The 24,744-nt window shown below is 40.4% G+C and overlaps 1 protein-coding gene across 3 annotated transcripts in view; it reads right to left on the reverse strand.

The window, feature by feature from the left end:
• Positions 1-359: 359 nt before the first annotated feature.
• Positions 360-24,744, reverse strand: part of LOC122555730 (claudin-15-like) — a 45,629-nt gene continuing 21,244 nt past the window's right edge. For 2 of the 3 annotated variants that reach the window (XM_087993850.1, XM_087993851.1), the window contains exons 3-6: positions 13,580-13,744; positions 8,125-8,206; positions 5,965-6,069; positions 360-3,923 (exon numbers count right to left, since the gene is read on the reverse strand). In XM_087993850.1, coding sequence (XP_087849976.1) covers positions 3,842-3,923; positions 5,965-6,069; positions 8,125-8,206; positions 13,580-13,744 — 434 coding nt within the window. In that variant the 3' untranslated portion in view covers positions 360-3,841. Of the gene's footprint in view, positions 3,924-5,964; positions 6,070-8,124; positions 8,207-13,579; positions 13,745-23,651; positions 24,186-24,744 lie in introns of those variants that run through there. The other variant, XM_043701788.2, reaches the window with a different exon arrangement.

Here is a 24,744-nt window from a genome sequence, read left to right on the forward strand (position 1 = left end):
GTACACCCCAGTCCAACACCGGCATCTCCGAACCTTGCATATTCATGTGCTTATCTAAACGTCCCTTAAACACCTCCTATTGTATCGGCTCCACCACCACCCCTGGCAGCGTGTTCTAGACTCCTACCACTCTTTGTGTAAAATACTTGCCCCTCACATTCCTTTAAATTCCCCCGGCACCTTAAATACATGGCCCCTGGTAATAGAAATTGACATTGAAATTACAGACGCAGCAACTCCATAGATGTTTTCTGTGTGCCTGTGAACACACCCGAATAAAAGCTGAAAATGAACAGAATCACGTCAACTGCCTTCCGCCCCAACCTTTACCCGTTAAACTGCTGCCACACGTAGAGAAATCTTGTTCTCAATTTTTATTTATTGGGCATGTTATAATTTCAACAAGAACAAACTTTACACTCTATTGAAGCATTTACACAAACAATTAAGAACTTTTTTTTCTATCAATCTTATTATTAAAAACTACAAAAAAAAGCTGGAAAAATACACAATTATGCTAATACAAAACAATGAGCAACCAATAAATGTTCAGCACTGCAAACTACACAAACGTGTATATAAAAATGAAAATAAATCAGATGAAATAAGATTCAAAACGATGGAGTAGTCCACCTTTCTTCTCAACCATCTCTATTTCTTTGTGACATCTTGATTAACCGCATCAATTGCGAACTGACTCCACTTGCGTTCTCGTTGACTTTTGAAAGGGTTTGTTAAAATACTGTTTCTTTTTTCCTCCAAACTGTGCTATTGTGTTTTGGTTTTGAGGTACATCTATGGATGAGTACTATGTTTTTGGACCTCTTAAAGGAGCTCGGTTGTTTTTATTAAATCTCCATTCCTCCCCACTTTTGAAATGTGGTTTGCCTGTTAGCCAAGTGGCTGCTGTCCACATTTCTGAGTTTGATGGTTGTGGGTTTTGTCCCACTTTAGGAACATTGACTGTGAAATTCTATGCTGATGTCCAAGAGCAGCATCGTTGGAGAGCTTTCTTTGTTATGACTGAAACTCTAGGCCCTACCTACTCTCTGACATGCACATAAATGATTTCATGGCACTACTTTGAAGTACAACAGGATATTTTTCTCTGCCGGATGACCTGGACAAAATGTATCCTTCAATCCAATATCACAAAAAACAAATTAACCAGTGAATAATGCTCCTGTTTCCAACATTGCAGAAGTGTCTAGACTCTAAGAGTACTTCATCGGCACTTTAGGACATCCTAAATTGTGAAAGGCACTGTATAGATGCACCTCTCTGTTTTCCTTTTCTTTAGTTTTTAGATGCAAGGTATTACCGAGGATAGCTTTGGCCTCTGACCTTTACAGATTTGTTTCGTATGTGAACCCCTGGAAATGATATTAATACATTAACTGATTAGAAGCACATTAAGAACCATTAAACAATAAAACTTCAATGTCATTTTGTAACTCTTGAAATTCACATTAGTAAATCCCCCTGTTCTGGTCACCAGATCTGGATTTTTAGGTATTAGGTTCTGATTATATTATTGATTGACTTTGTCTATTTGTTTGAATGTTTTGGGGCCTGACGATACCTAGCTTTGTTTCTGTGCACAGCTTTTGGGTGGCTATTTCTGCGTTCTTAAGGCCTACATCCCAATGTTGAAGTTTGGTGATTGAGAAGTCAGAGATTATAAAGCCAGAGTGTTTTGCTTTACTGTGAATCCTATAAGAGCTGTGCAGTCAATGCTACAAAACTGTACTGTTTTAGGATTTTGGACTTGCTCACAAGGATTTGTCATGCAGAAGACTAAATATATAGTGCAGCTTTCGAACACTTTAAAACTGCCTCATCAGGGCTGAAGGAGTTTTGGTTACCAAAGGTTTTTAGAATGGGAATTAGAATCCCTACAGTGTGGAAACAAGCCCTTCGGCCCGACAAGTCCACACCGATCCTCTGAAGAGTATCCCACCCAGACCCATTCCCATACAGTTACCCCTGAATCATGCACCTAACCTAAACATCCCTGAACACTGTGGACAATTTAGAACGGCCAATTCGCCTAACCTGCACATCTTTGGATTGTGGGAGGAAACCAGAGCACCCAGAGGAAACCCATGCGGACACACACAGGGAGAATGCGCAAACTCCACACAGACAATTGCCCAAGGCTGGAATCAAACGCAGGTCCCTAATGCTGTGAGGCAGCAGTGTCAACCACTGTGCCAATCTGCCACTGTGCAGCCAGTTAATCAGTGAAATGCTTTTCATTATTTGTGGGGTGGTTAAATTTAGGATTAACAGAATACACATTGATAGAATTGAATTCTCACTTTCCAATACAGTGACCTGTGACAGCGTTGCAAAGTATGCAAAGTCTTACTTGAAGAACAGACCAGTATAGTGATTTACAAAAAGCACTTCTGTCTGTGAGCTACCTCCTAGCAAAACACTTTCCTGATATGACACATGTCTGGAGGCATAATGCAGGTGATCCAAGTGTGCTTGGACATAATGGTGGAAGTAAAGTGAAAAATTATATTTGTGCCATTATTCACCCAAAGCTAAGAAGGACAAGCAGAAAGACTCTCTGTGAGAATTCACTTACGCTTTCTCAACCGTACACAATAACAGAAAGCCAGGATAACTTTGCAGAAGTGCCATGCCATAATAAGCAATAAAGAGTGGAAGATGGACAGCTACTATGTTTTAGCATGCCCAAAGGTAAACAAAGTTTGTTGACTCCTCCAGTTTTGTTCAATATCTTACTGATTGATGAAAAAAGATGTCCCCTCCCTTATTCTGCCATGAAAACTATGATGAGCTTTGATTACATTTTGCTCTGAGTTTACCCTTACTGAGTTCTGCACCAAGCTTAGTTATTGTATGTCTGTGCAGAAGTTAATCATAGTGTGTTTTGTGTATAAGGTAAACACAGTGGGATCTGTGTGGGTCTTAAGCCCAGAAACCCATGTGAATTTGAAACACAGAAAGTTAGTACTGCAGCGACAAATGACAAATTCTGACTACAGTTAGGCTCCGGGTAGAGTCAATAGAGGACTCAGACAGTTCCTACGCTGTAATGGTGTCAACATGTTTATGTCTCAACTGATTTTCCTTAAAGAAACACAAGGATTATTTATTTGGTTGGGTCTTCCAGTGAGCTGTGCACACAATATGCATGGAGATCACCAGTCTTCTCACCTTGATGTACCACATGTTTAAATTAATGGATTACAAACCAAGGCCTTCGCTTTATGTCTACAGCTCTTTGTGATCACTTGTCCTCACCAGAAGTGTTCAAGTGGGAACCAGCCCCCATCAAGACTACAATTTTGCTGCACCTCATTCTCTGAATAATATCCACTGCACCCTCATCATATTATAGCTTCCATCCTGGCAACTCATCAGCCCCAATGTTTCAATGAGACATTCCCCCTCTTTAAAAGCATGGGATAGCCAAACTTGCAAGGTGATCTATTCCTGGCTGATGCTGGCAGGTAGATCTTAAACAGAGTTTCCTTCCCTTTGCTCACTCACAGGGAGAATGCCTATTCTCAGTCCAATGACAAATCCCAACCCCGTAAAGCAAATGAGACTGAAACCCAGCCATATAACTACAATACTCTATAAATGGATTCATGATTTACATTGTGTGGCAATTAAAACAAAACAAAAATCTCTGGCATTATAATTTTAGAACCTTCAAAACGTTTAGCACTGCAGTGCAGATATATGCTCTACTTATTTAAATGCTTCACAGAGTGGCATAATGATTTTACAAAATACATATGATTCTAGCAAGGCTCTCGAAGACCTGAGTAACATAATTTTTTTTTGGTCAGTCTCTGATTTAGACGTAAGCTTTTGAATGAGCTGACTCTGTCTTTGTGTAGATCCGTTGTCCACTTTGGGCAGAAGAATATTTGTAGCCACTGTTGAAGAGAACAGAGTATCGTCATTACTTGTACTGGGACACCCCTCTCTACCTTCCACAAAGGCCGTTCCCTCCGTGACTACCTGGTCAGGTCCACGCCCCCCTACGACCCACCCTCCCATCCTGGCACTTTCCCCTGCCACCGCAGGAACTGTAAAACCTGTGCCCACACCTCCTCCCTCACCTCCATCCAAGGCCCTAAAGGAGCCTTCCACATCCATCAAAGTTTTACTTGCACATCCACTAATATCATTTATTGTATCCGTTGCTCCCGATGCAGTCTCCTCTACATTGGGGAGACGGGGCGCCTCCTAGCAGAGCGTTTTAGGGAACATCTCCGGGACACCCGCACCAATCAACCACACCGCCCCGTGGCTCAACATTTCAACTCCCCCTCCCACTCTGCCGAGGATATGGAGATGCTGGGCCTCCTCCACCGCCGCTCCCTCACCACCAGACGCATGGAGGAAGTACGCCTCATCTTCCGCCTCGGAACACTTCAACCCCAGGACATCAATGTGGATTTCAACAGCTTCCTCATTTCCGCTTCCCCCACCTCATCCTAGTTTCTAACCTCCAGGACTTGTCCGACCTGCCCAGCTCCTTTTCCACCTATCCACTCCACCCTCTCCTCCCTGACCTATCACCTTCATCTCCTCCCCCACTGACCTATTGTACTCTATGCTACTCTATCCCCACCCCCACCCTCCTCTAGCTTATTTCTCCACGCTTCAGGCTCTCTGCCTTTATTCCTGATGAAGGGCTTTTGCCCGAAACGTCGATTTCGAAGCTCCTTGGATGCTGCCTGAATTGCTGTGCTCTTCCAGCACCACTGATCCAGAATCTTGTACTGGGACGTACCACTCTCCTTCCTATGTGCCCTCATGCAAAACCAAAGCTTTGCTCCTGCCTGGCTTACATCATCCTTTCTACACACATTCATTTTTATCTTGATGCCCTCCTTCAATTTTCCTACAGGAATATAAAGGCAAACGGGTCTCAAAATATCATGAAAACAAAATAGAAATAAGAAAAATCAATCCAAACAGGTACTTTGACAAAGCTTAGCAAGTCATTTTATAATGGATGAAGCTGCTGCAGCAAAAATAGCCTTGGGCAGTAGATTAATTTGTCAGACACTGTTTTGGCCAACAATGAACAATTATGCTATCTTCCTTGTTAATGGAAAAGAAGTCTCTATGGAACTTGCTCGGGCGGAGTCTAGTATCTAGCCTACTCATAGGCACATGCAGTGCTGACACACAGTTGGACCTATGGAGAGCCAGCTTATCACTGAGTCTATTTAGAATCTACTAGTTATGAGACCTATCTGAGGCTATATCAGCGGGCTGTGTAAAAAAAAAAACAAGTTATTGCAAACCTTTAAAGAGACAACTCATCATTTTGAGTTCAGGAGTAAAGAACTCTTGCTTCAATTGCATACAATACCACTCACATGACACCTGAAATATTGTGTGCAGTTCTAGTCCCCTTGCCAAAGCAAGGATATATTTGTTGTTGATGGAGTACAGTTGACATTCACCAGACTAATTCCTGTGAAAGACATGACTGTCCTATAATGGGCTATTGAGGAAACTGAGTAGGTAGCCTCTGGAGTTTAAAAGAACGGAATCCCTACAGTGTGGAAACAGGCCCTTCAGATAAACAAAGTGTAACCTACCAAGACCCATTCCCCTGCCCTATATTTACTCCTGACTAATATACCTAACTTACACATCCCTGAATACTATGGACTACTTAGCGTGGCCAATTCACCCCAACCTGCACATCTTTGGATTGTCAGAGGAAACTGGAGCACCCAGAGGAAACCCACACAGACACAGGGAGAATGTGCAAACTCCACACAGACAGTTGCCCAAGGCTGGAATTGAACCCAGGTCCCTGCCGCTGTGAGGCATTAGTGCTAACCACTGAGCCACCCCTGCTGCCCCAATGGGAGTCTATCTTATAAAAAAATGCAAAACTCTTAAAGGGATAGTCAGGATGGATTAAGTAACCAACAGGAAAAAAACACTCACCTTGGTTGCGCATTTCTTTTACAGGAACAACACAAGAATGCACCTCCCAAGATGAGGAGAGATGCTCCAGCCCATCCAATGTAGAGAGCAGATCCCAGCTCATATCTGAAAACAAAGAAATCATTAAACTTATGAATCTTAAAGGTAATCATTTACGAACCAACTGGACCAACAACCAATTTTTGGTGACACTTTAAACACTAATGCCATCAACTACTATATTTTATTAACTTACATGAATCATTAAGCCATTGATTACCAATCTCTGCATGTTATGTTTGGGGTGCTACTCAGGCAAGGAGAATAACAGGATCAATCAGCTTTAATCTCTATCCAGTATATGGACATTGAGAAAACATTTGAACATCAAACACAGTGATCCTTATGAACGGTACCTTTGAAAAGTAACATACTCAGACAGAAACTGCTGTCAACCCACATATATGATATTAAGGCTGATGAGGATATTTCTTGAAGGAAGACAGAGATGTAAAGAGCCTGGAAATTTAGGGAGAGCATTCCGGAGCTTTGGCCAACTTAAATAATGAAAGCCTAATTGTCATGGTGAGGCAATGCAAATCAGTGATGCTCAGGAAGTTGTGGAGGACCTCTTTGAGGAATATAGAGTTCAAGAAGGTTGCAGAGAGATAGAGAGGGGGTGAGGCCATGGAGATGAGAAGCTATAATTTTGGGTGTTGCTGGAGCCAGTGTGTCAGTGAGAATGTCTGTGACCGTTGCTCATATGCACTCATCGCATAGATAGTGAATGGTCATGTGGCCTTTTGTGGCGGAGGTGTTTCTAGCGAAGGGCAGGGCCTTCTAGGTGAGAACAGCAAATTTAAACAGATAACTTTTGTTGATTGACACAGGAAAGCAAATTTGAACAAATAACCTGTGCTATTAAGCTCAACAGGTTTTATGGATATTATCGTCTCCATTTACTGTCAGAATATCTTTAGTCGGCTTAAACTCACAAGATCACAAACTGTTCCTTGTTTCTGACAGATTTCTTTCAACTAAATTACCAGGCTGTAAATGTGCTAAATAGCAAGGCCCATATGAACAGTCAGCACCTGCTGATGTAGTTAATAGACTTGCAAGTAGGGAGCTTATCAGTCTGCTTTGGAAACCAAACATTTTGGCAACACAAGGTGATGAACTAGCAAACACAGTGAACATTTTTGTACAGAGCCTTTTACTACGTCATGACATTTAGCCTTCTAGTCTCAACTTTGTGATCAGCAACTTCAACTTGTAACCAAGCTATTACTAATGAATTGGTATGTGCCAGCTATATCCCTATTTGCCAGATCCTTTATTTCCTTGCTCATTCCATTACAAACTCCCTTTGTCTTTCACATCAACCTTTTAAAAAAAATTTAATAACTTCTGCTACCCAGCGTGGATGATTGCTTTGATCTTTGACCCTCGAGTACAACTACATTCATTGAAGTTTAGAAGAATGATGGGTGATCTCATAGATGCTGATAAAATACAAACAGGACTAGACAGGATAAATGCACAAAGGATGTTCATGATGACTGGGAAGTCCAGAACCAGGGATCACAGTTTAAGGACACAGGACGAAGATGAGGAGAAAGGTCTTCACTCAGAGAGTGGTGAGCTTGTGGAATTCTCTAGTGCAGAAAGTGTTCCAGACCAAAACATTGAATGTTTCCAAGAAAGAGTTAGTGATGAAGGGCCAAACTGATGAAAGGGTATGGGGAAAAGCAAGAACAGAGTTTGCAATTGGATAACAATCATATAAAATGGTGGAGTTGGCTGAAAGGGCCGAATGGCTTACTCCTGTGTATTCTATGTTTCTAGTTTCCAGTTCCAAGAAAGGTCATTGACCTGCAATGTCAAATCTGTATGTCTCTCTCCACAGATGCTGCCAGTCTTGCTGAATGCTTTAATCATTTTCCCAATGTACTGATTGCAGGGCATAGAAATTTAAGTATATTTTGCAAGTACAAGTATTTAATCCTAGTAAAAATCTTTACCCCATCCATTTGTTCTCCAATATGCAGATACATGACTGCCAAGCCATTCTCAAAGGACAAGGCAGAAAAATTGATCTGTTGTTCCTTTTGAATGTGTTTGACTTTTGAAAGAGTACAGCTGATAATACCACACTTTAATGAAATGCTATGTACATACTTTGTTCCACCGTAGACAGGATTGTAGAACTCCATAGTGATGTTGTAAGCATACCAAGAAATGGGAACCATTGCACAAATACCTGTCAACCAAGCAGAAAGAATGTGTCAAACTTCAGACGTAAAAGCAGATAATGAATGGAGCATTTTTACTGATTTGCTTAAGTTCTACTTAAGGAGTGAATCACAGAATTGTAGAATGGTCATATCACAGATTGAGGCCATTCGGTCTGTCAAGTCTGTACTGGCTGCTGCAATAGCAGCTGAGTTAATTGCACTCCACCTCCCATTTCCTACAGCTCTGCATCTTTTTTTATAGATGGGCTCATCAAATCCTCCTTTGAAAAACACGCCTGACTCTTCCTTTAGAGTATTCCAGATCCTAACTACTCACTGCATTAAAAAAAAATCTTTTCCATGTGTAATTGTTTCTTCTTTGAGTGATTACCACAAATTGGTGCCCTCTGGATCCTAATCCTTTCATTAATGAGAAGTACGTCAATCGGCATGCCCCGTGATTTTGAACTCTTCTTCTCTTTACCTCTTCTTTTCAGAACAACCCCAGATTCTTCACTCTATCCTCATATTTGACATCCTCCAACCCTTGAACCATTCTTGTAAATCTTCTCTGTACCCATTTTAGTGAAAGACTTTGCTGAAGCCTTTTAAGACTGGAGCCCATTCTCCAGCTGAGGGCAACCCCTTGTGTTTTATACCCGTCTCTCATAGTATATTGGGTTACTACTCAAATATTCCATTTTTCAAGCCTGGGATCCACATATCTTTTTAACCACTTTTTCAACTTGCCTGGCGAGGTTCAACCATTTGTCCTTATAGTCCTGCAAATCTCTCTGTCCCTGAAAACCTCTGCAAAGACTGTAGCCTGCATTTTGTGTTGCCTCCATGAGACCAAATGAAGTAGGACCACAAGGAGGCCATTCGGCCTCTAAAGCCTGCTCTGCCATTCAATAGGACCATGGCTGATCCGGCATTCCTCAATCACAATTTTCTGCTCTTTCCCCCTAACCCTTGATTCCCCGACTAATCAAAACTCTATCTATCTCAGCATTAAATATACACAACTCTCTGTGGCAAGGAGTTCCAAAGACTCACAACTCTCTGAGAGAAGAAATTCCTCCTTGCCTCAGTCTTAAATTGGCACCCCTTCATTCTAAGATTATGCCTTTTGTTCCTAGACTCTCCCATGAGGGGGAACATCCTCTCAGCATTTACCCTGCCAAACTCCTCAAGAATTCATTATGTTTCAGTGAGACCACCTCCCCTTCTTCTAAACTTCAATGAGTAAAGTTCCAACCAGTTTAACCTTAGTTTATAAGACAATCCCTCCATACCAGGGATCATCCTAGTGAATTTTCTCTGAACTTCCTTCAAAGAAGTGATATCTTTCCTTAAATGAGGGGACCAAAACTGCTCACTATACTACAAATACAATCTCACCAGCACCTTGTACAGGTGCAACAAGTCTTCTCTACTCATATACTTCAATTTCCTCGGAATAAGGGTCAACATCTCATTAAATTTCCTGATTACCAGTTGCATCTGTGTAGTATCTTTCTGTATTTCATGCACAAGTGCCACCATATCCCTTGAGTTGCTGCTTTCTGCAGTTCTTCACCATTTAGCTAATACACTGTTCTTCTGTTCTCCCTTCGAAAATGAACAACTTCACATCTTCCATCATCATACTGCATTTGCTTAACCTGTCAATATCTCTCCATAAAGTGTTCCTATCCCTGTCATAGGCTGCCTTTCCACCTACTTTGCCACTTCCTGCCAACAGAATCGCTCCATAATTCTCTACGTTAAATTTCATCTGCTAAGTGTCTGCCTGCCAGTCAATGCCAACTTCAAATCTGTCACTGACCCCTCAAAGTTCACTTTCTACTTAAATGCTATCTGAAAATTGCCCTCTACACCAAAGTCTAATGCATTAGTATTTATCAGGAAAAGCAAGAGTCCCAGTTCTTGTGGTTCTGTTCACTGAGCTGGGAATTTGTGTTGCAGACGTTACGTCCCCTATCTAGGTGACATCCTCAGTGCTTGGGAGCCTCCTGTGAAGCGCTTCTGTGATCTTTCCTCCGGCATTTGTAGTGGTTTGAATCTGCCGCTATGGGTTGTCAGTTCCAGCTGTCCGCTGCAGTGGTCGGTATATTGGGTCCAGGTCGATGTGCTTATTGATTGAATCTGTGGATGAGTGCCATGCCTCTAGGAATTCCCTGGCTGTTCTCTGTTTGGCTTGTCCTATAATAGTAGTGTCCATCCGCATCAATGAACACCAACTAGCCACGAAACGACATGACCAGCTATCTTTAGTAGCCACACACACAGATGATAAGCAACATGAATTCGACTGGGACAACACTACTATTTTTGGACAAGCCAAACAGAGAACAGCCAGGGAATTCCTAGAGGCATGGTACTCATCCACAGATTCAATCAATAAGCACATCGACCTGGACCCAATATACCGACCACTGCAACGGACAGCTGGAACTGACAACCCATAGCGGCAGATTCAAACCACTACAAACGCCGGAGGAAAGATCACAGAAGCGCTTCACAGGAGGCTCCCAAGCACTGAGGATGTCACCTAGACAGGGGACGTAACGTCTGCAACACAAATTCACAGCTCGGCGACCAGAACCACAACAACGAGCACCCGAGCTACAAATCTTCTCACAAACTTTGAGTCCCAGTTCTACTGAGAAACTACATTGTAGACCCTCCTCCAATTCGGCAAAATTATATTCTGTTTCCTGTCAGTCAGTCAACTTTAATCCCAGAGCGTAACCTAATTGGAAGAAATTTCAATTATGAAATATCTTTTGAATAGTGACACTCATCCTTGGCAATGAATAATCAGCTCAATCAAAATTTATATGGAAGTTTTGCTAATGTTAAGTGGGCTATTCAATAATTGATCTCAACGCAGTTCCTGAGGAACTAAAGGCTATCTTCAATCACAGCCTCTGCATAAGTTGTCACTCACACTGAGTGGGTAAGAAGCTCGATTGCAGAGAGTCAACATTTGAACCATGATTGATTAGTACTTGGGACTCAGTTACTGTTCATGTTGGTGCTTCCAATCTGGAATCTGTTGTCTGAAACCAGGGTGGAAGCAGATTCAATGGGAACCTTTCAAAAATAAATGAGGACAGCTTCATGAAAAGCATCAATTGGAAGGGCAACATGGATTTGGGGGATGAGGGAGTGATAATGAGGTGGGACAAAATGGATAGCAGTTTCAAAAAGGCAGCCCAGGATCAATGAACTGTGTCCCCTCCTTTTTCTGTGCTGTATGTTTTTATGGTGATATAATCGCTAACTTGATCTCAAGGAGAAACACCAAGTAAAGCTTACTCATACAACTGGTACTTTTATTATCAATCTGGCATTTCAATTACAACTAGTCATTTACTTGTGATCTGCAGCACCCAATGTGACTCATGTATTTTTTACATGCAAACATATGGACATCCAAATTAGGAGCAGGATCCTAAGGGTCTATCAGTCCCTTTGCCATACAACAAGATAATGGCTGATCATATTGTGGCCTCAACTCCACATTCCCATCTAGCCCCTAAGACAATTGACTCCCTTCAGAGTCAAAAATCTATCGACCTCTATCTTTAACGTATTCAATAACGTACCTCCGTTGTCTGGAGAATAGCGGTCCATAGGCTCACTGTCCACAGAGAGAAAAGGTTTCTCTTCACTTCTTTCTAGATAGAAGATCCCTGATTTTTAATTCATGTCCTCTAGTTTTAGTAACTTCCATGAGGAGAAACATCCTTCAGGTTAACTCACCCGTCTGATATCAGTCGAGTGTGCCTATCCTGAACTGTTTATGATGCATGTACATTCTTCCTTAAATAAAGAGACCAAATCTTGTATAAAGTACTGGAAATGTGGCCTCACCAATACTCTGTACCACTCCAGTGAAACATTCTGACTGTTAAATTCCATTGCCTTTTCAGCAAACAGCATAATTCCATTGACCTTCCTAATCACTTGCTGTAGCTGCATACTAAAGGTTTGTGATTCATGTACCTAGATATCGAGATTCCTCTGTACTTCAAAGCTCCTCAGTCTCTCCCCATTTATCTAATATGCTGCTTTTCTATTCTTCCTGCCAAAGTGGACAAATTCATATTTCCCCCCATTATTCTCTCATCTGCTTTCTACTTCTGTCTGTAAACTTATCCTATCTATACTGCTTTGCAGACTCTTCTATGTCTTTTTCACACCTTGCTTTCCTATCGATCTTTATATCATCAATTGATTTAGCAATAAAACATTTGGTTCCTTCATTCAGTTCATTGGTATAGTTAGGCAATAATTGAGATTCAAACACTGATCTCTATAGTGCACTATAGAGTCATAGAGTCATAGAGATGTATAGCACAGAGACAGACCCTTCAGTCCAACTCGTCCATGCCGAACAGATATCCCAAACTAATCTAGTCTCACTTGCCAGCATCCAACCCATGTCCCCACAAACCCTTCCTATTCATATACCCGACCAGATGCCTTTTAAATGTTGTAATCGTACTGTCTTCCACCACTTCCTCCGGCAACTCATTCCATGCACGTACCAGCCTCTGTGTGGAAAAGTTGTCCCTTGGGCCTCTTTTATAACTTGCCCCTCTCACCTTAAACCTATGCCCTCTACCTCTGGACTCCCCCACCCCAGGGAAAAAAAACCCTTGTGATTTTATAAATTTTTATAAGGTCACTGCTCAGCCTCCAACACTCCAGAGAAAACAGCCCCAGTCTATTCAACCTCTCGCTATAGCTCAAATCCTTCAACCCTGGCAACATCCTTGTAAATCTTTTCTGAAACCTTTCAAGTTTCACAACATTCTTCTGATAAGAAGGAAACCAGAACGACACCCAATATTTCAAATGTGACCTAACCAATGTCCTGTACAGCCAAGCATAACCTCCCACTTCCTGTACTCAAAACACTTGTTAATTTGTGCTAATCTAAATACTGCCCATTAATGCCCAGTTTCTGCCAACTTGCTACACTATAAGCATATATTTTACCTTTGATATAGCATTTTGTCAAATGTCATCTGGAAATCTAAGTACAGTACATCCATCAATTATCCCAAGTCTGCCTTCTCAGGAAGATAAACACTATTCCACTGTGCTTTTTCAAAAAAGAGCAAATGAGTTCCTGGCCACTGTTTAACCCTCAACCATAAGAGGCACCATCTCGATGATTTTACAAATGTTTGTGTGTCCTTCTCATCAGCCTGCAGCACGTGTTGGGGGATTTTAAGTCAACACCCACGCTTTTCCATCCATGTGTTCTCAAACTCCATTTAAAATATATCACCAGCCATGGACTAGTTATTCCTTTTGTTCAGTATGTAACACACCATTCACCTGCTTAACCAATTGTTTGAAAGTTCTTGTCATTGTCTTACCTGATAGAATGAAGACAAGCCCACCAGAAAGGGATATCTTTCCTTTAGCTTTCTCATCCATGCTCCCAATATTGGTACATTTCAGGCCAAACAGAGCCATCAGTGTACCGATAACTCCCAGAATGATGGAGATGATCATGAGTGCCCGACACGCTTGGATATATGCTGCAAGAGAAGGAAATTATTGTTTAAGTGTTGGTGCAAGACTGAGCCAGGCGTGGTGTGGAAACAGCCACAAGGAGAGGTCCTTCATATGAGCCACCACAGTGTGCATGGAAACATCTGAACATTAATATACCCAATATTTTTCTCAACACAGCTTCAAGAGAATTTCCTTCTTCCCTTTCTAGCTACCTAATCCAGACAATATTGAAGCATGCAAATTCTTCTGGCCATAAGAATTATATGTGAAGTGTTTGGATGAACATGAGCCACCCTTAAGAGGTCACAGCATGGGTTTGCCATGCTAATAGCCAATCACTCTCAGAGTTGGCACAAGAATGATCAATTTGTAATGTGGAGGTACCCTCATTGACATGTTTGGGACTACTCCCCTGAGGCTAGAAGACATACATCCTGATGGGTAGATGTTTGAGCGCTCTCTGTTGATTCTGACCCTCTTCTGCCTGTCCTGGGAGTTCTTCCCACTAAAATGGAAACCTGAATTTCCCCAGGGATGGGATGAGGGGCCTCTGCTGACTGGCATCTGTAAAGTTGTTGTTTTATTGTTCCTGCATCTATCCCAGGAATCAATTGATCTTTCTTTGAGTGTACAATGGTTGATTCATAGGATCTGCCCAAAAATAGGTAAGTTTTTAATTCCTCAACCCTTGAGGAACACAAAAAGAATCCCTTAAAACTCACACTAAAATTATTTAGCCATCTGTCTAGGATATTTGCAAAATGTTGAATACAATGATGAAATTTGTTGAATACAGCATGGATGCTTGAAGAACATTGTGTGCTGGGGTCCACATGTTAAGAAATCCCATGTTAAGCTGGACACAGAAGTGCAGTAGTGACTGGGAATATTCTAATTCCTGCCCCCACACTATGTTGAAAATGTGTTGCTGGAAAAGCGCAGCAGGTCAGGCAGCATCCAAGGAACAGGAGAATCAACGTTTTGGGCATAAGCACTTCTTCAGGAATTGATTCTCCTGTTCCTTGGATGCTGCCTGACCTGCTGCACTTTTCCAGCAACACATCTTCAGCTCTGATCTCCAGCATCTGCAGTCCTCACTTCCTCCCCACACTATGCTGTCAAGTCTCAAAACTTGAGATGCTCACATAATGGATCACTCCACGAACTCATGATCCTTATGGGAAGCTACATATAACAGAGTCACAAACTGAACACCTGATCACAGTGTAGATCACATTCAGGACTCTTGCTCATATTAAGCATGACCACCTTCCAGCATGCGACAGTGGGATCATCTCTTGTAATCTTATGGGCAGCAATTCTCCAAATGTGGTTTTTTCTATAATCCAGATAGAGAATTCAGAAGAAACCTCTTTATCTCGTGTAGTGAGAAAGAGGAACTTGCTATCATATGTAAGTTTGAGGTGAATAGGGTTTATGGTTTTCAAAGGAAGTTGAGACACATGAAAGGGAATGGAATAGCAATGGTTATGTGAAGATAAATAGGTGAGAAAAGCTGGAGGATACGCTAAATTGAAACTTAAACAGTGGCACGGACTGGTTGGAGTTGAATGGCCTGTCTATAATTTTAAAAATTTTAATTTTTATGCACGTCTTTTCTCTCCGTCTGTGTGAGTGTATTTGCTCCTTCTCTATCCTTATTGTAAATCCAATGAGCTGGCCTTGCCATATTGTATAAGATGCAAAATAGTAAAAATAGGATATATCCACAATATTATTGAATGTCCAATCGGAATATAGGCATAGGCTGTTCAGCTAATTAGCTTGGATCGTGTTTCACCTCCACATGAGCAGTCATTCTAATTCCATGTATTTGTCTTCTTCCCATTTTCCTTTTTCCCTTAGCCGTCAATATCCAACATTCCCATCCTGCTATCACCTCTGCCTCAACTGTGGCACTGGATTCCACAGTCTCACATTTCTCAGGAAAAATAGATAAAAGCTTCACTGATTTCAAAGTACATGTAAAACAGAATAGAACACAATTGGAGCTGACGTTTGACTCAGGCAACAGTGCAATGTGGTGTTAGTGAATTTGCAGCCCCTTTTACACACTGCCCAATTCATTTTCTGCTGTAAGGGCAGTAGAGTGGAATGCATTGTGGGCAGCATATTCACTTTCATCATTTCAGATTAATCCAATTCTAATTTCCTAACGCAAGGGTTAATACAAGTTCTAGTCATTATGGAATTAAAGATGTGAGTGGTTGAAATTAAGTTGGATTCTTGGGATGAATGATGATGGATAGATTATGTTCAATAAGACAAATTACATTTCTCACTCTTCCTTATATTGCCATATTATCTATTTTGACTCACTTTTTAAAGAGTCACAAATCTGTCAGATTCTGAGATTCTATCTGTCTCTCCTTCCTCTATTAATCTGAAATGCAGTATTGGTGTTATCTCACTGACATTACCTCAAATATATCTTCATTTGTTCTGCTTTCAATATTGCTGGAGTCTTCAACTTTGGACACGGACATCATTTTTTTCTTCAGTCTGATCACATTATGTGAGTACACACATGACCACTCACCATGCTCACATATAAATGCAGACATGTTGGTGGTGGCATCTTACAGTTCACCTAGACAATCCCCTAATGTATTCATGGTGCAGCCTGAAGCTATGGATAGGAATGGTAATGCTCCAATGCCCATGCCATCACACAGCTGACCAGGAATCTCTTCCAATCTATCTGCTTGGCATTGACATGTGTTGAAGGGATTTGCTGTTTGATACCCATCCTACTTGGCTGCAATATGAAAGCACATTGTTTGAGCATGGACTCTATGGGACTTGAACCTCAACACACTGCTTCTGGCTTAGAGGCAGGGATATCATAACGATGCTCAAGACACCCAAGTGTGCCTATGTAAACAAGTACATAGGCACACTTGGGTGGGCGGCAAGGTGGGCAGCACGGTGGCACAGTGGTTAGCACTGTTGCCTCACAGCGCCAGAGACCCGGGTTCAATTCCCGCCTCAGGTGACCGACTGTGTGGAGTTTGCACGCTCTCCCCGTGTCCGCGTGGGTTTCCTCCGGGTGCTCCGGTTTCCTCCCACAGTCCAAAGATGTGCAGGTCAGGTGAATTGGCCATGCTAAATTGCCCGTTGTGTTAGGTAAGGGGTAAATGTAGGGGTATGGGTGGGTTGCGCTTCGGCGGGTCGGTGTGGACTTGTTGGGCCGAAGGGCCTGTTTCCACACTGTAATGTAATCTAAATCTAAGTACAATACCCAATGCTGTATGAAAGCATGCATAATACCTGCAAGCAATGCTCCCATAAATTAGGTAAAGTTGTTGTCAGTAGACCAACGATAGATTTTTAACAAGATCATTTTTGAAATAAGACACTGTCACTGTCACAGCTGTTGACCTAAACAATTCTCTTTCTTCTTCCAGACCCATAAACTGTGATTAATGAATGAATAAATAATTCAATTGACTAGAATTTCTGAGTTTCATTCATAAGTGTTGTTAAATTACGTCCTTCTAAGTGGAATCCTTCAAATATTCTTGCGGGTGGAATTTAAGTCCAATTAGACTGCACCTAAAGAATGATTAACATTTATCAGCAACACCTTCGATCTTGTGAGCTTACCTTTTCCTTTTTTGGTAATTTTCCTAGGGAGCTTAACTCATATAAATTATGACACTAAACTGGTGGGCGAATATTTCACTCATTCCTGCGACGGCGTGTCACTTTTCGCAACATCATTGTCCTCGGTGAAGCTTTGACCTTGTGTCATGGATTTTCAACTGGTGTTATCCCAGATCAGTAATGCTACAGAAACACAGCTAGCCCGCTCTGATTCTCCTCCAAGTTACATTTTGAAACAAGTCAATGGCCCCATATGCCAGGTGGTGATAGGCACTTAATCTGTAATATATGTTTTATAGCAATCTTAAAGCCACACAAGCACCTTCCATCTGTAGCCTTCAAGGTCTTGCCGTAACAGGTTTTATATTTCATGGAACCTTCCTTGGTAGGGTGTATTGGCAGACATATGTTTAGGTCATAGCAAGGGTGTGTCAACCGTCCACAACCTAATTCTTGTTTGTTCATTGTTGAGCCATCCTACAACCTTTTGCTAACATCACAACTAATAAAGACAAAATAGGGATTAAACAGGACACAATTTAAGTAAATTTCTGGTCACATTGAGTTCGCCAGAAGACATCTATATCTAAAACTAATATTTCCACAAATTGAATTTCAATTCGCGCGGTTGGATAATTTCCTGAATCATGCAGGAAAGGTTCTCATTTTGTGACACTCCCTAAAATATCACCATTGGCTAAAGACATAGTACAGTGCATTGTACTTCTGCATGCTTCAGTGAATTGAAACATTTCATTTAGAATATCTTGAAGGTTGACGCATATTTGGTCATAGAATCATAGATTTGTAACCAGGTGCATGGACAGAAACAGTGGGCTCCAGTGCTGCTCCAGGCCCGGGCTCCTGGCTCCTGACCTCTGAGCTGAAGACAATAGATCCTTTAGAATTCGGGTTCTAGTTATCAGGCTCTGAAGTAATCCACCGTCCTAAGCCTTGCTTCCTGAAGCATAGACTTACAATGAAGAAGGGAGGCTATTCAGTTCATCATGATCACGTCAATTCTTTGAAGGAGATATCCAATTAAATCCAGATCTCACCCATCTCCTTCCCCATCTCTGTGCAACTTTCCCATTTCAACCATTTCTCTGATTGCCCCTGCAATTTGGTTTATTAGTAACTATGATGAGCGTACATTAAATGCATAAATATTTCACTATGGAGGGAAATTTCTGCCATGAAAGGGTGAGTTACATCATTAAGGTAAATTCAATGACCTTTGGTTGCCCATACCATGTCTTACAGGAAACAGAAGTGAGAGGCAAGTCTGCTTAATTGTCTGATTCCTGTTACCTTTCAATGAGGTTTAATGCTGGCAGTATGGGATCACTGAATTTATCCATTAGTTACCAGCACAGCCAAGGTTTTTATTTATATTCTTTCATGGAATGTGGATGTTGCTGGCAAGACCAGCATTTGTTGCCCATCCCCTACTTGTTACTGAGCTGAGTAGTTTGCCCTGCCATTTCAGAGATTAGTTAGGAGTCGACCACACTGATGGATCTGGTGTCATATGTAGGCAGGTAAGGATGCCAGATTTCCTTCCCTGAAGGACCTCTGTGAACCAAATGAGTTTTAAAAATGATAATTGGTGATAGTTTCATGGTTACCATTACTGAGACTGGCTTTTAATTCCAGATTTATCAATTAACTTCACATTCCATCCTCTCCCATGATGGGACTTGAACTCATGCCCTCAAAGCCATGCGCCTTCAACAGCACCTTCCAAACCTGTGACCTCTGCCTCCCAGTAGGACATGGGCTATAGGTGCACAGGAACTCCATCACTTGCAAGCTCCTCTCTGAGCCACATGCCATTCTGATGTGGTACTATATTGCCGTTCCTTCAAGTCACTGGGACAAAATCGTGGAACTCCCTTCCTTACAGCACCGTGAGTGTCCTTATAACCCAAAGGCTGCAGTGGTTCCAGAAGACAACTCACTATCCACTTCTCCAAAGCAATTAGGAATGAGTGATAAATGCTGGCCTTGATGCTCAAATCCCATGAATGATTTTTTTGTTAAATTGAAATGATCTGATTTTATCTTTTCTCACTCCTGAACCTTAGCCACTTTGATAAGGTCCCCTTGTAATCTTCGATCTCAATGTCTGGTCTCTCAACGTTTTGGGCCTCTGGATTATTAATCTAGTGACATTATCAATACAACACCATTTCTGAATCTACAAACATTAATATTGTCTCATTAATCTGACTACTATCACTATACTAGTGTTGGTAATGCTTGATTCTGTGCGTTCTATTTGTGGGCAAGAAAGACGCAGACATTTAATATGGGTATAATGCAGGGTAAAGAATGGAAAGAAGACCATTGGAAGGATATCTTTCCTCCTTAATTAACATGGAAGCACACAGCTGGACTCCTGTTTCCAGGAAGTGTCTATCTGTAGCTGGGTGTTCACTTGTGTTACATCTCACCCATTGTACTTTGGCAGTTCTGCTGTCCACGTGCCACTGGCACTCAAATTGTAATCTACCAGCCCTGCCATATTGTTGCAACCTAAGTGCAGGGTGGTTTAGCTGGCAAATGCTTGGTAAACCTGGAGCAGTATTGTACAATCCATAAAAGAACTTTTGACTCGTCAAAGGGAGGTCAGTTAAATGATCAGTGGGCTGTTAACTAATCATCCAACGGCATTTTGAAAGTTCCACTGCCCTTGTACCTGTAACTTCACCAAGAGGGCTGTAATAAGTACTTGTTTGAGGAAAACATTTTCTGGAAAAAAAGACAACTAAAGTTGCAGATAATTTAACATTACTCCCTCCAGTCCTGGCAACCCAATTCACTTTGAAATGATCTGGTTTTATCTGTTTTGCACTATTGAGCACCTTAGAAACTTTGATAAGGTCCCCTTTTAATCTTCAATCTCAATGGCAGGTCTCCCAACTTTCTTCATCTCAGTTTTGAGATGATTACTGCTCCTCATCTCTACACCATCCCCACTGCAGTTACAGCCTTTCAGTAGCGCAATTAGCATTCAAGTATGATCTGCCCACTGCATTGAAATACAAAGTTATAAGCTTCTCAGACATTCACCATCCCATCCTAGATATATTCTCACATGCAGCTTGTTATTTTAATAGATTCATCATCACATTTGAGCAGATGAATTTCATCAAAGTGAGGATCACTGATGGACACTTAATGTGCAAGGTATTTTTAATTTGTTTAGAGCAAAGAAGATTAAGCAGAGAATTCATAGGAGTGTTCAACAATTTTGTACAGAATTGATAGAGGAAATAAGGAGAAACTGTTCCCACTCATGGACACGTTGTTAAGTAAAGGGATACATTTAAGATAATTGACTAAAGAAACTTGGAGAGATTAAGGGAAATAATTTTACACAAAAGCAGTTATGACCTGAAGCTTTTTGTCTGAAAGGATGGTGGAAGCAGATGCAATAGTAACTTTCAAAAAGTAATTGGATTTATACTTAAAAAGCAAAACATTTTACCATTATGAGGAAAAAGCAGAAAGATTAGGACTAATAGGATAATTCTTTCAGATATTATGCTAAGAACAGTGGGTTCTTACTGACTGATATGGGTCAATGATTAATTCCTGCAGCATTATTTAATAGTGCAGCAAGTGCTCATTGTATGAACAATCAATGTTCAACTTCCATCATCTGAGGCTTAATTCTCTGTGACTTTTATAGATGAAAATGCTTTCTTTTAAAAAAAAAGATGAAAATCACTGACCTACGATGGTCACAGTTGACCTCTAATCAGGTTAGGCCAAACTTATGAAGCTATCAATAAAAAATATCCGGTCTGAAATTAACATGTCATTAAAATGACTGAAACCAGTCATTAGGACTTATATCTCCTGTTTCATTTACACCTTTTGAATGTTTTACATATTGGGATGAAAGTTACCTGCAGATTATCCAGCTTGGGAAAAAAAAATGAAGTTAGGCATGGGAATGTACAAATGAACTATATTTCAAATAACAGCTTTTGGGGCAAGCAGGGAGGGAAAATATACTTGTAACAGGAGAACTGGAAGCCTCTCTCTCTTCCTGTTTCACAAAACTTCTTTAAAAAAGCACCCAGTGAGAAAGCAAATTGGAAACATATCCATTTATCAAGAACGCAAAGATATCTACAAATTTTGCTCTAGTTGGGGGATACAGGTCATCGATGAAACAATTGTGGTCTCAAGTTAAATTGAACAGTTCAAAAACGCTAAAGACTTTTCAAATTGCAAATTCTTAATTCCAACCTCCCTTTTTAAAAAAACTAAACACTTTCTTTTTTAAACTTTACACCAGTGCTTGTGCATGTGTTTGATGTTGTCTTCCATTATTTTTCTTGCAGCTAGCAAGTACTATTATCCTTCTTTCCTTCAGTCAAGAAAACTTTATAATTAATTCCTTAAGATGACATATGCCAAAAAGTTAAATATAGTCCTTGCAGCTGAATGGGGGGATTAAAAAGAGGGGAGCTAATTCACCCCTCCTCACTTGGTTGCAACAATATACAATAATTTGGTGGATTTGAAGTTATTTCTTAAAAAGTCATCAATTTGCAGGATTTCAGCAAGCCAGAAATCTACTTGGAAACATCTGCTAAACTTGCATTGTCTTTCTAAACTGGTTTAATCCCAGTTACATAAATCAACCAAGAAGATTGTCTTAACAATTAGCTGATTCCTAGATGCTAATTAAATAAAGATTAAATCTAAAAAATAAAACTCAGAGAGTTAATAAATCTTAGATAAATATATATAGGTAGAACTAAGTCTTACTAATTGAGTAAAAGCTCCATTTGAGCCAAAATATACAATATCCATGCTGTACATCTCTCTGACTCTATGACTCTATTTCATGAAAATTCTAATGTTTCTTCCTTGAAAATCATGGTTTCAACATCTTATATTGTGTGTTTGATATCGTTAAAAGAAAACATCTTCTTCAAGGTTCGTAATCTGTGCCTATAATGCTGGTCTGGGTTTCTGCGCATCCATTTTGATACTTTCACAGCTCCTGCGTGGCACTGATGAGCCTCAAATCAAAATGGAGATCACGAACTACCTAGTAATAGCTTGATGGTCTTGTAAACCAACTGAAACTTCAATAATGATGTAACATTTCACTGTAAAGCAACCATAATGTTTTCATTGATATTTTTGTTGTTCCAAAGATTACAACCAGTTACCATCAGTTAGTCACCATACATACATCTCTTAAGCATCTACCTGCTTTTTAATTCTTTTTAATGAGATCACTTTGCTCAGAGGTGCAAAATATTGCCATCATTACTAAGTTGCTGGAGAAGTTAATCTAATAAAGCTAACGGTCATCGCAATTGACATAAGCGTTTGTTCCAAGCTACAAATTTCAGAACGTCACTGCTTTAGAAAGGGTTTAACTGAGAGCGATAAACAAAACATTTTCCTAAGAATTTAGCCTGCTGGCATTTACTTGTATTACAGTACCAATTGTGCCAGATGATGATTCGAAGTTTAAACTGTATTCACACAGATCAGCATTTATAGAGTCATAGTCATGGAGTCATAGAGTTCTGCAGGACAGAAACAGATCCTTTGGGTGCCAACCAGATATCCAATATTAATCTAGTCCCATTTCCTGTAACCTGTTGATTCACACATTAAATTCAGTTAAAATAAACACTATCCTACAACACAAATCTACATGCATATTATTAATACAAACCTAATTTCAATGAAAAAGCATGGAATTACCTTCAGATGAATAAGGAGAAAGTGCAAACTTTCAGTGATGGTACAAATGTAAGCCTTTCTTATCCTCATTCCTTTAGCCATATCAGTTTAAATAATAGGCATCACTTCATGTTAAACAAAATATAGAAGGATTTTCTTGAATTGACATTGACCAATGTCGCTTGTCAGTATTAAAATGCCAATCAATTTTTAAAGAAAAGAAGATTGAAAATTTAAAGAAAGATTCTGCAACAGTTCAATCCTAATTTAAAAGGAAGTCGATTGGATGAAAGAACACTCTTGCGCAATTATTAATCTACTACTTTTTAAAACGCTGGTGGCTAGTCTTTTTTGGCTAGGGAGATACTGTTCAGTTAAAATTACTAACTAACACTCAGTTACACATTGAGACCAAGCCACGAAGATAGAGTGATTTAAAAAAAAGTTTTAAAACAATCTCTTTGACTGGTAGCCATTCATACAACAGTTAGGTGGTCATCTACCAAGACTTTCAACATGTAACATATCAAAGTGTTTAAAAAGAAATTCTACTGTTATTAGTAAAAGTGAAGCACTTACAGGATAGACCAAGCATGGTCTCAAACATTCGGCAGTTGAAGACGCCAGTACTATCTTGGGCACAGCTTTTCCACAAATTTTCGTATAACCTGGAGCTTGTGATCACACTTCCAAAAACTGTAGAAATCTTCCAATAATTGTTCGCCAATGTGGATCCAGTCAGCATCCACCCTGCCACCCCCATCAGGAAACCAGTAATCTCAATAGCTGCTGCCATAGTCAATCTGTGTTACGGTGTGTTACTTCTCCCAAGATGGAAACCACAAAGAACAGGAATAAAGAAGCTCCTCTCGTTGCGAGCTTGAGCACTGGGAAACCTCTCACTTCAAGTTTAGGTGCTCTTTCCGTCTCTGTCACCCTGTCACTCTGCGTGCTTCATAAAGGCAACTCAACCTTCGCTCTCTTGCTCAAAGACCATAAAATGATAAGGTGGCACGTAAACGGTAATAACCGGGTGTGACCTGGGGTGGATGTGTTAATTACTCAGGTATGGAGTTTCTAGGGCAGAATAATGGTATTGATTCTACAATTATATGCACATTTAAAAAAAAACAGCAAAAAAGACTGACACAGTGGTATATTTATACATAGCTGTTAATATTGCACAGTTATTGATTGCAATGTGAAAGAAAATATTTGAATTGACATTCAGATGAAGCAATAAGCTGTGGATCAGGACAATCAAACATTTGTTTGAAACAATGTTTTGGCTTTCAACTGAGATTTTTGTTACTCTTCATAAATTTTGTGCAATGAGTTGAAACCCAAATGTTGTGCATTGACTCATTGTTCAAAAAGATACTCTGAGAGAAATGTTCTTATTAGTTTCACCATATTGGAACTCTTGAGTCAGACAGTGAAGTTCAGTTAATATTTGACAAGATATTGATCTACAGTATCTATACTACAGGGGACTTTCAGTGAAACTCGACATTGAGAGTGATACTGCAGGGTGAGCAGATGATTCACTTTGAGAAAGGATTATTATCAAAAATGCAGGAAGGTTGAATGAAGAGATATTTTGATCTCACAAGTATGTTGCAATGATTGGCAATCAGGAGATGAATTTTAAAAATAACACAGAAACATTGGG

The sequence above is a fragment of the Chiloscyllium plagiosum genome, unplaced genomic scaffold, assembly GCF_037043375.1.
Source record: "Chiloscyllium plagiosum isolate Xiang-an unplaced genomic scaffold, Cpla_swu_hap1 HiC_scaffold_13, whole genome shotgun sequence".
NCBI classification, from domain to species: Eukaryota; Metazoa; Chordata; class Chondrichthyes; order Orectolobiformes; family Hemiscylliidae; genus Chiloscyllium; species Chiloscyllium plagiosum.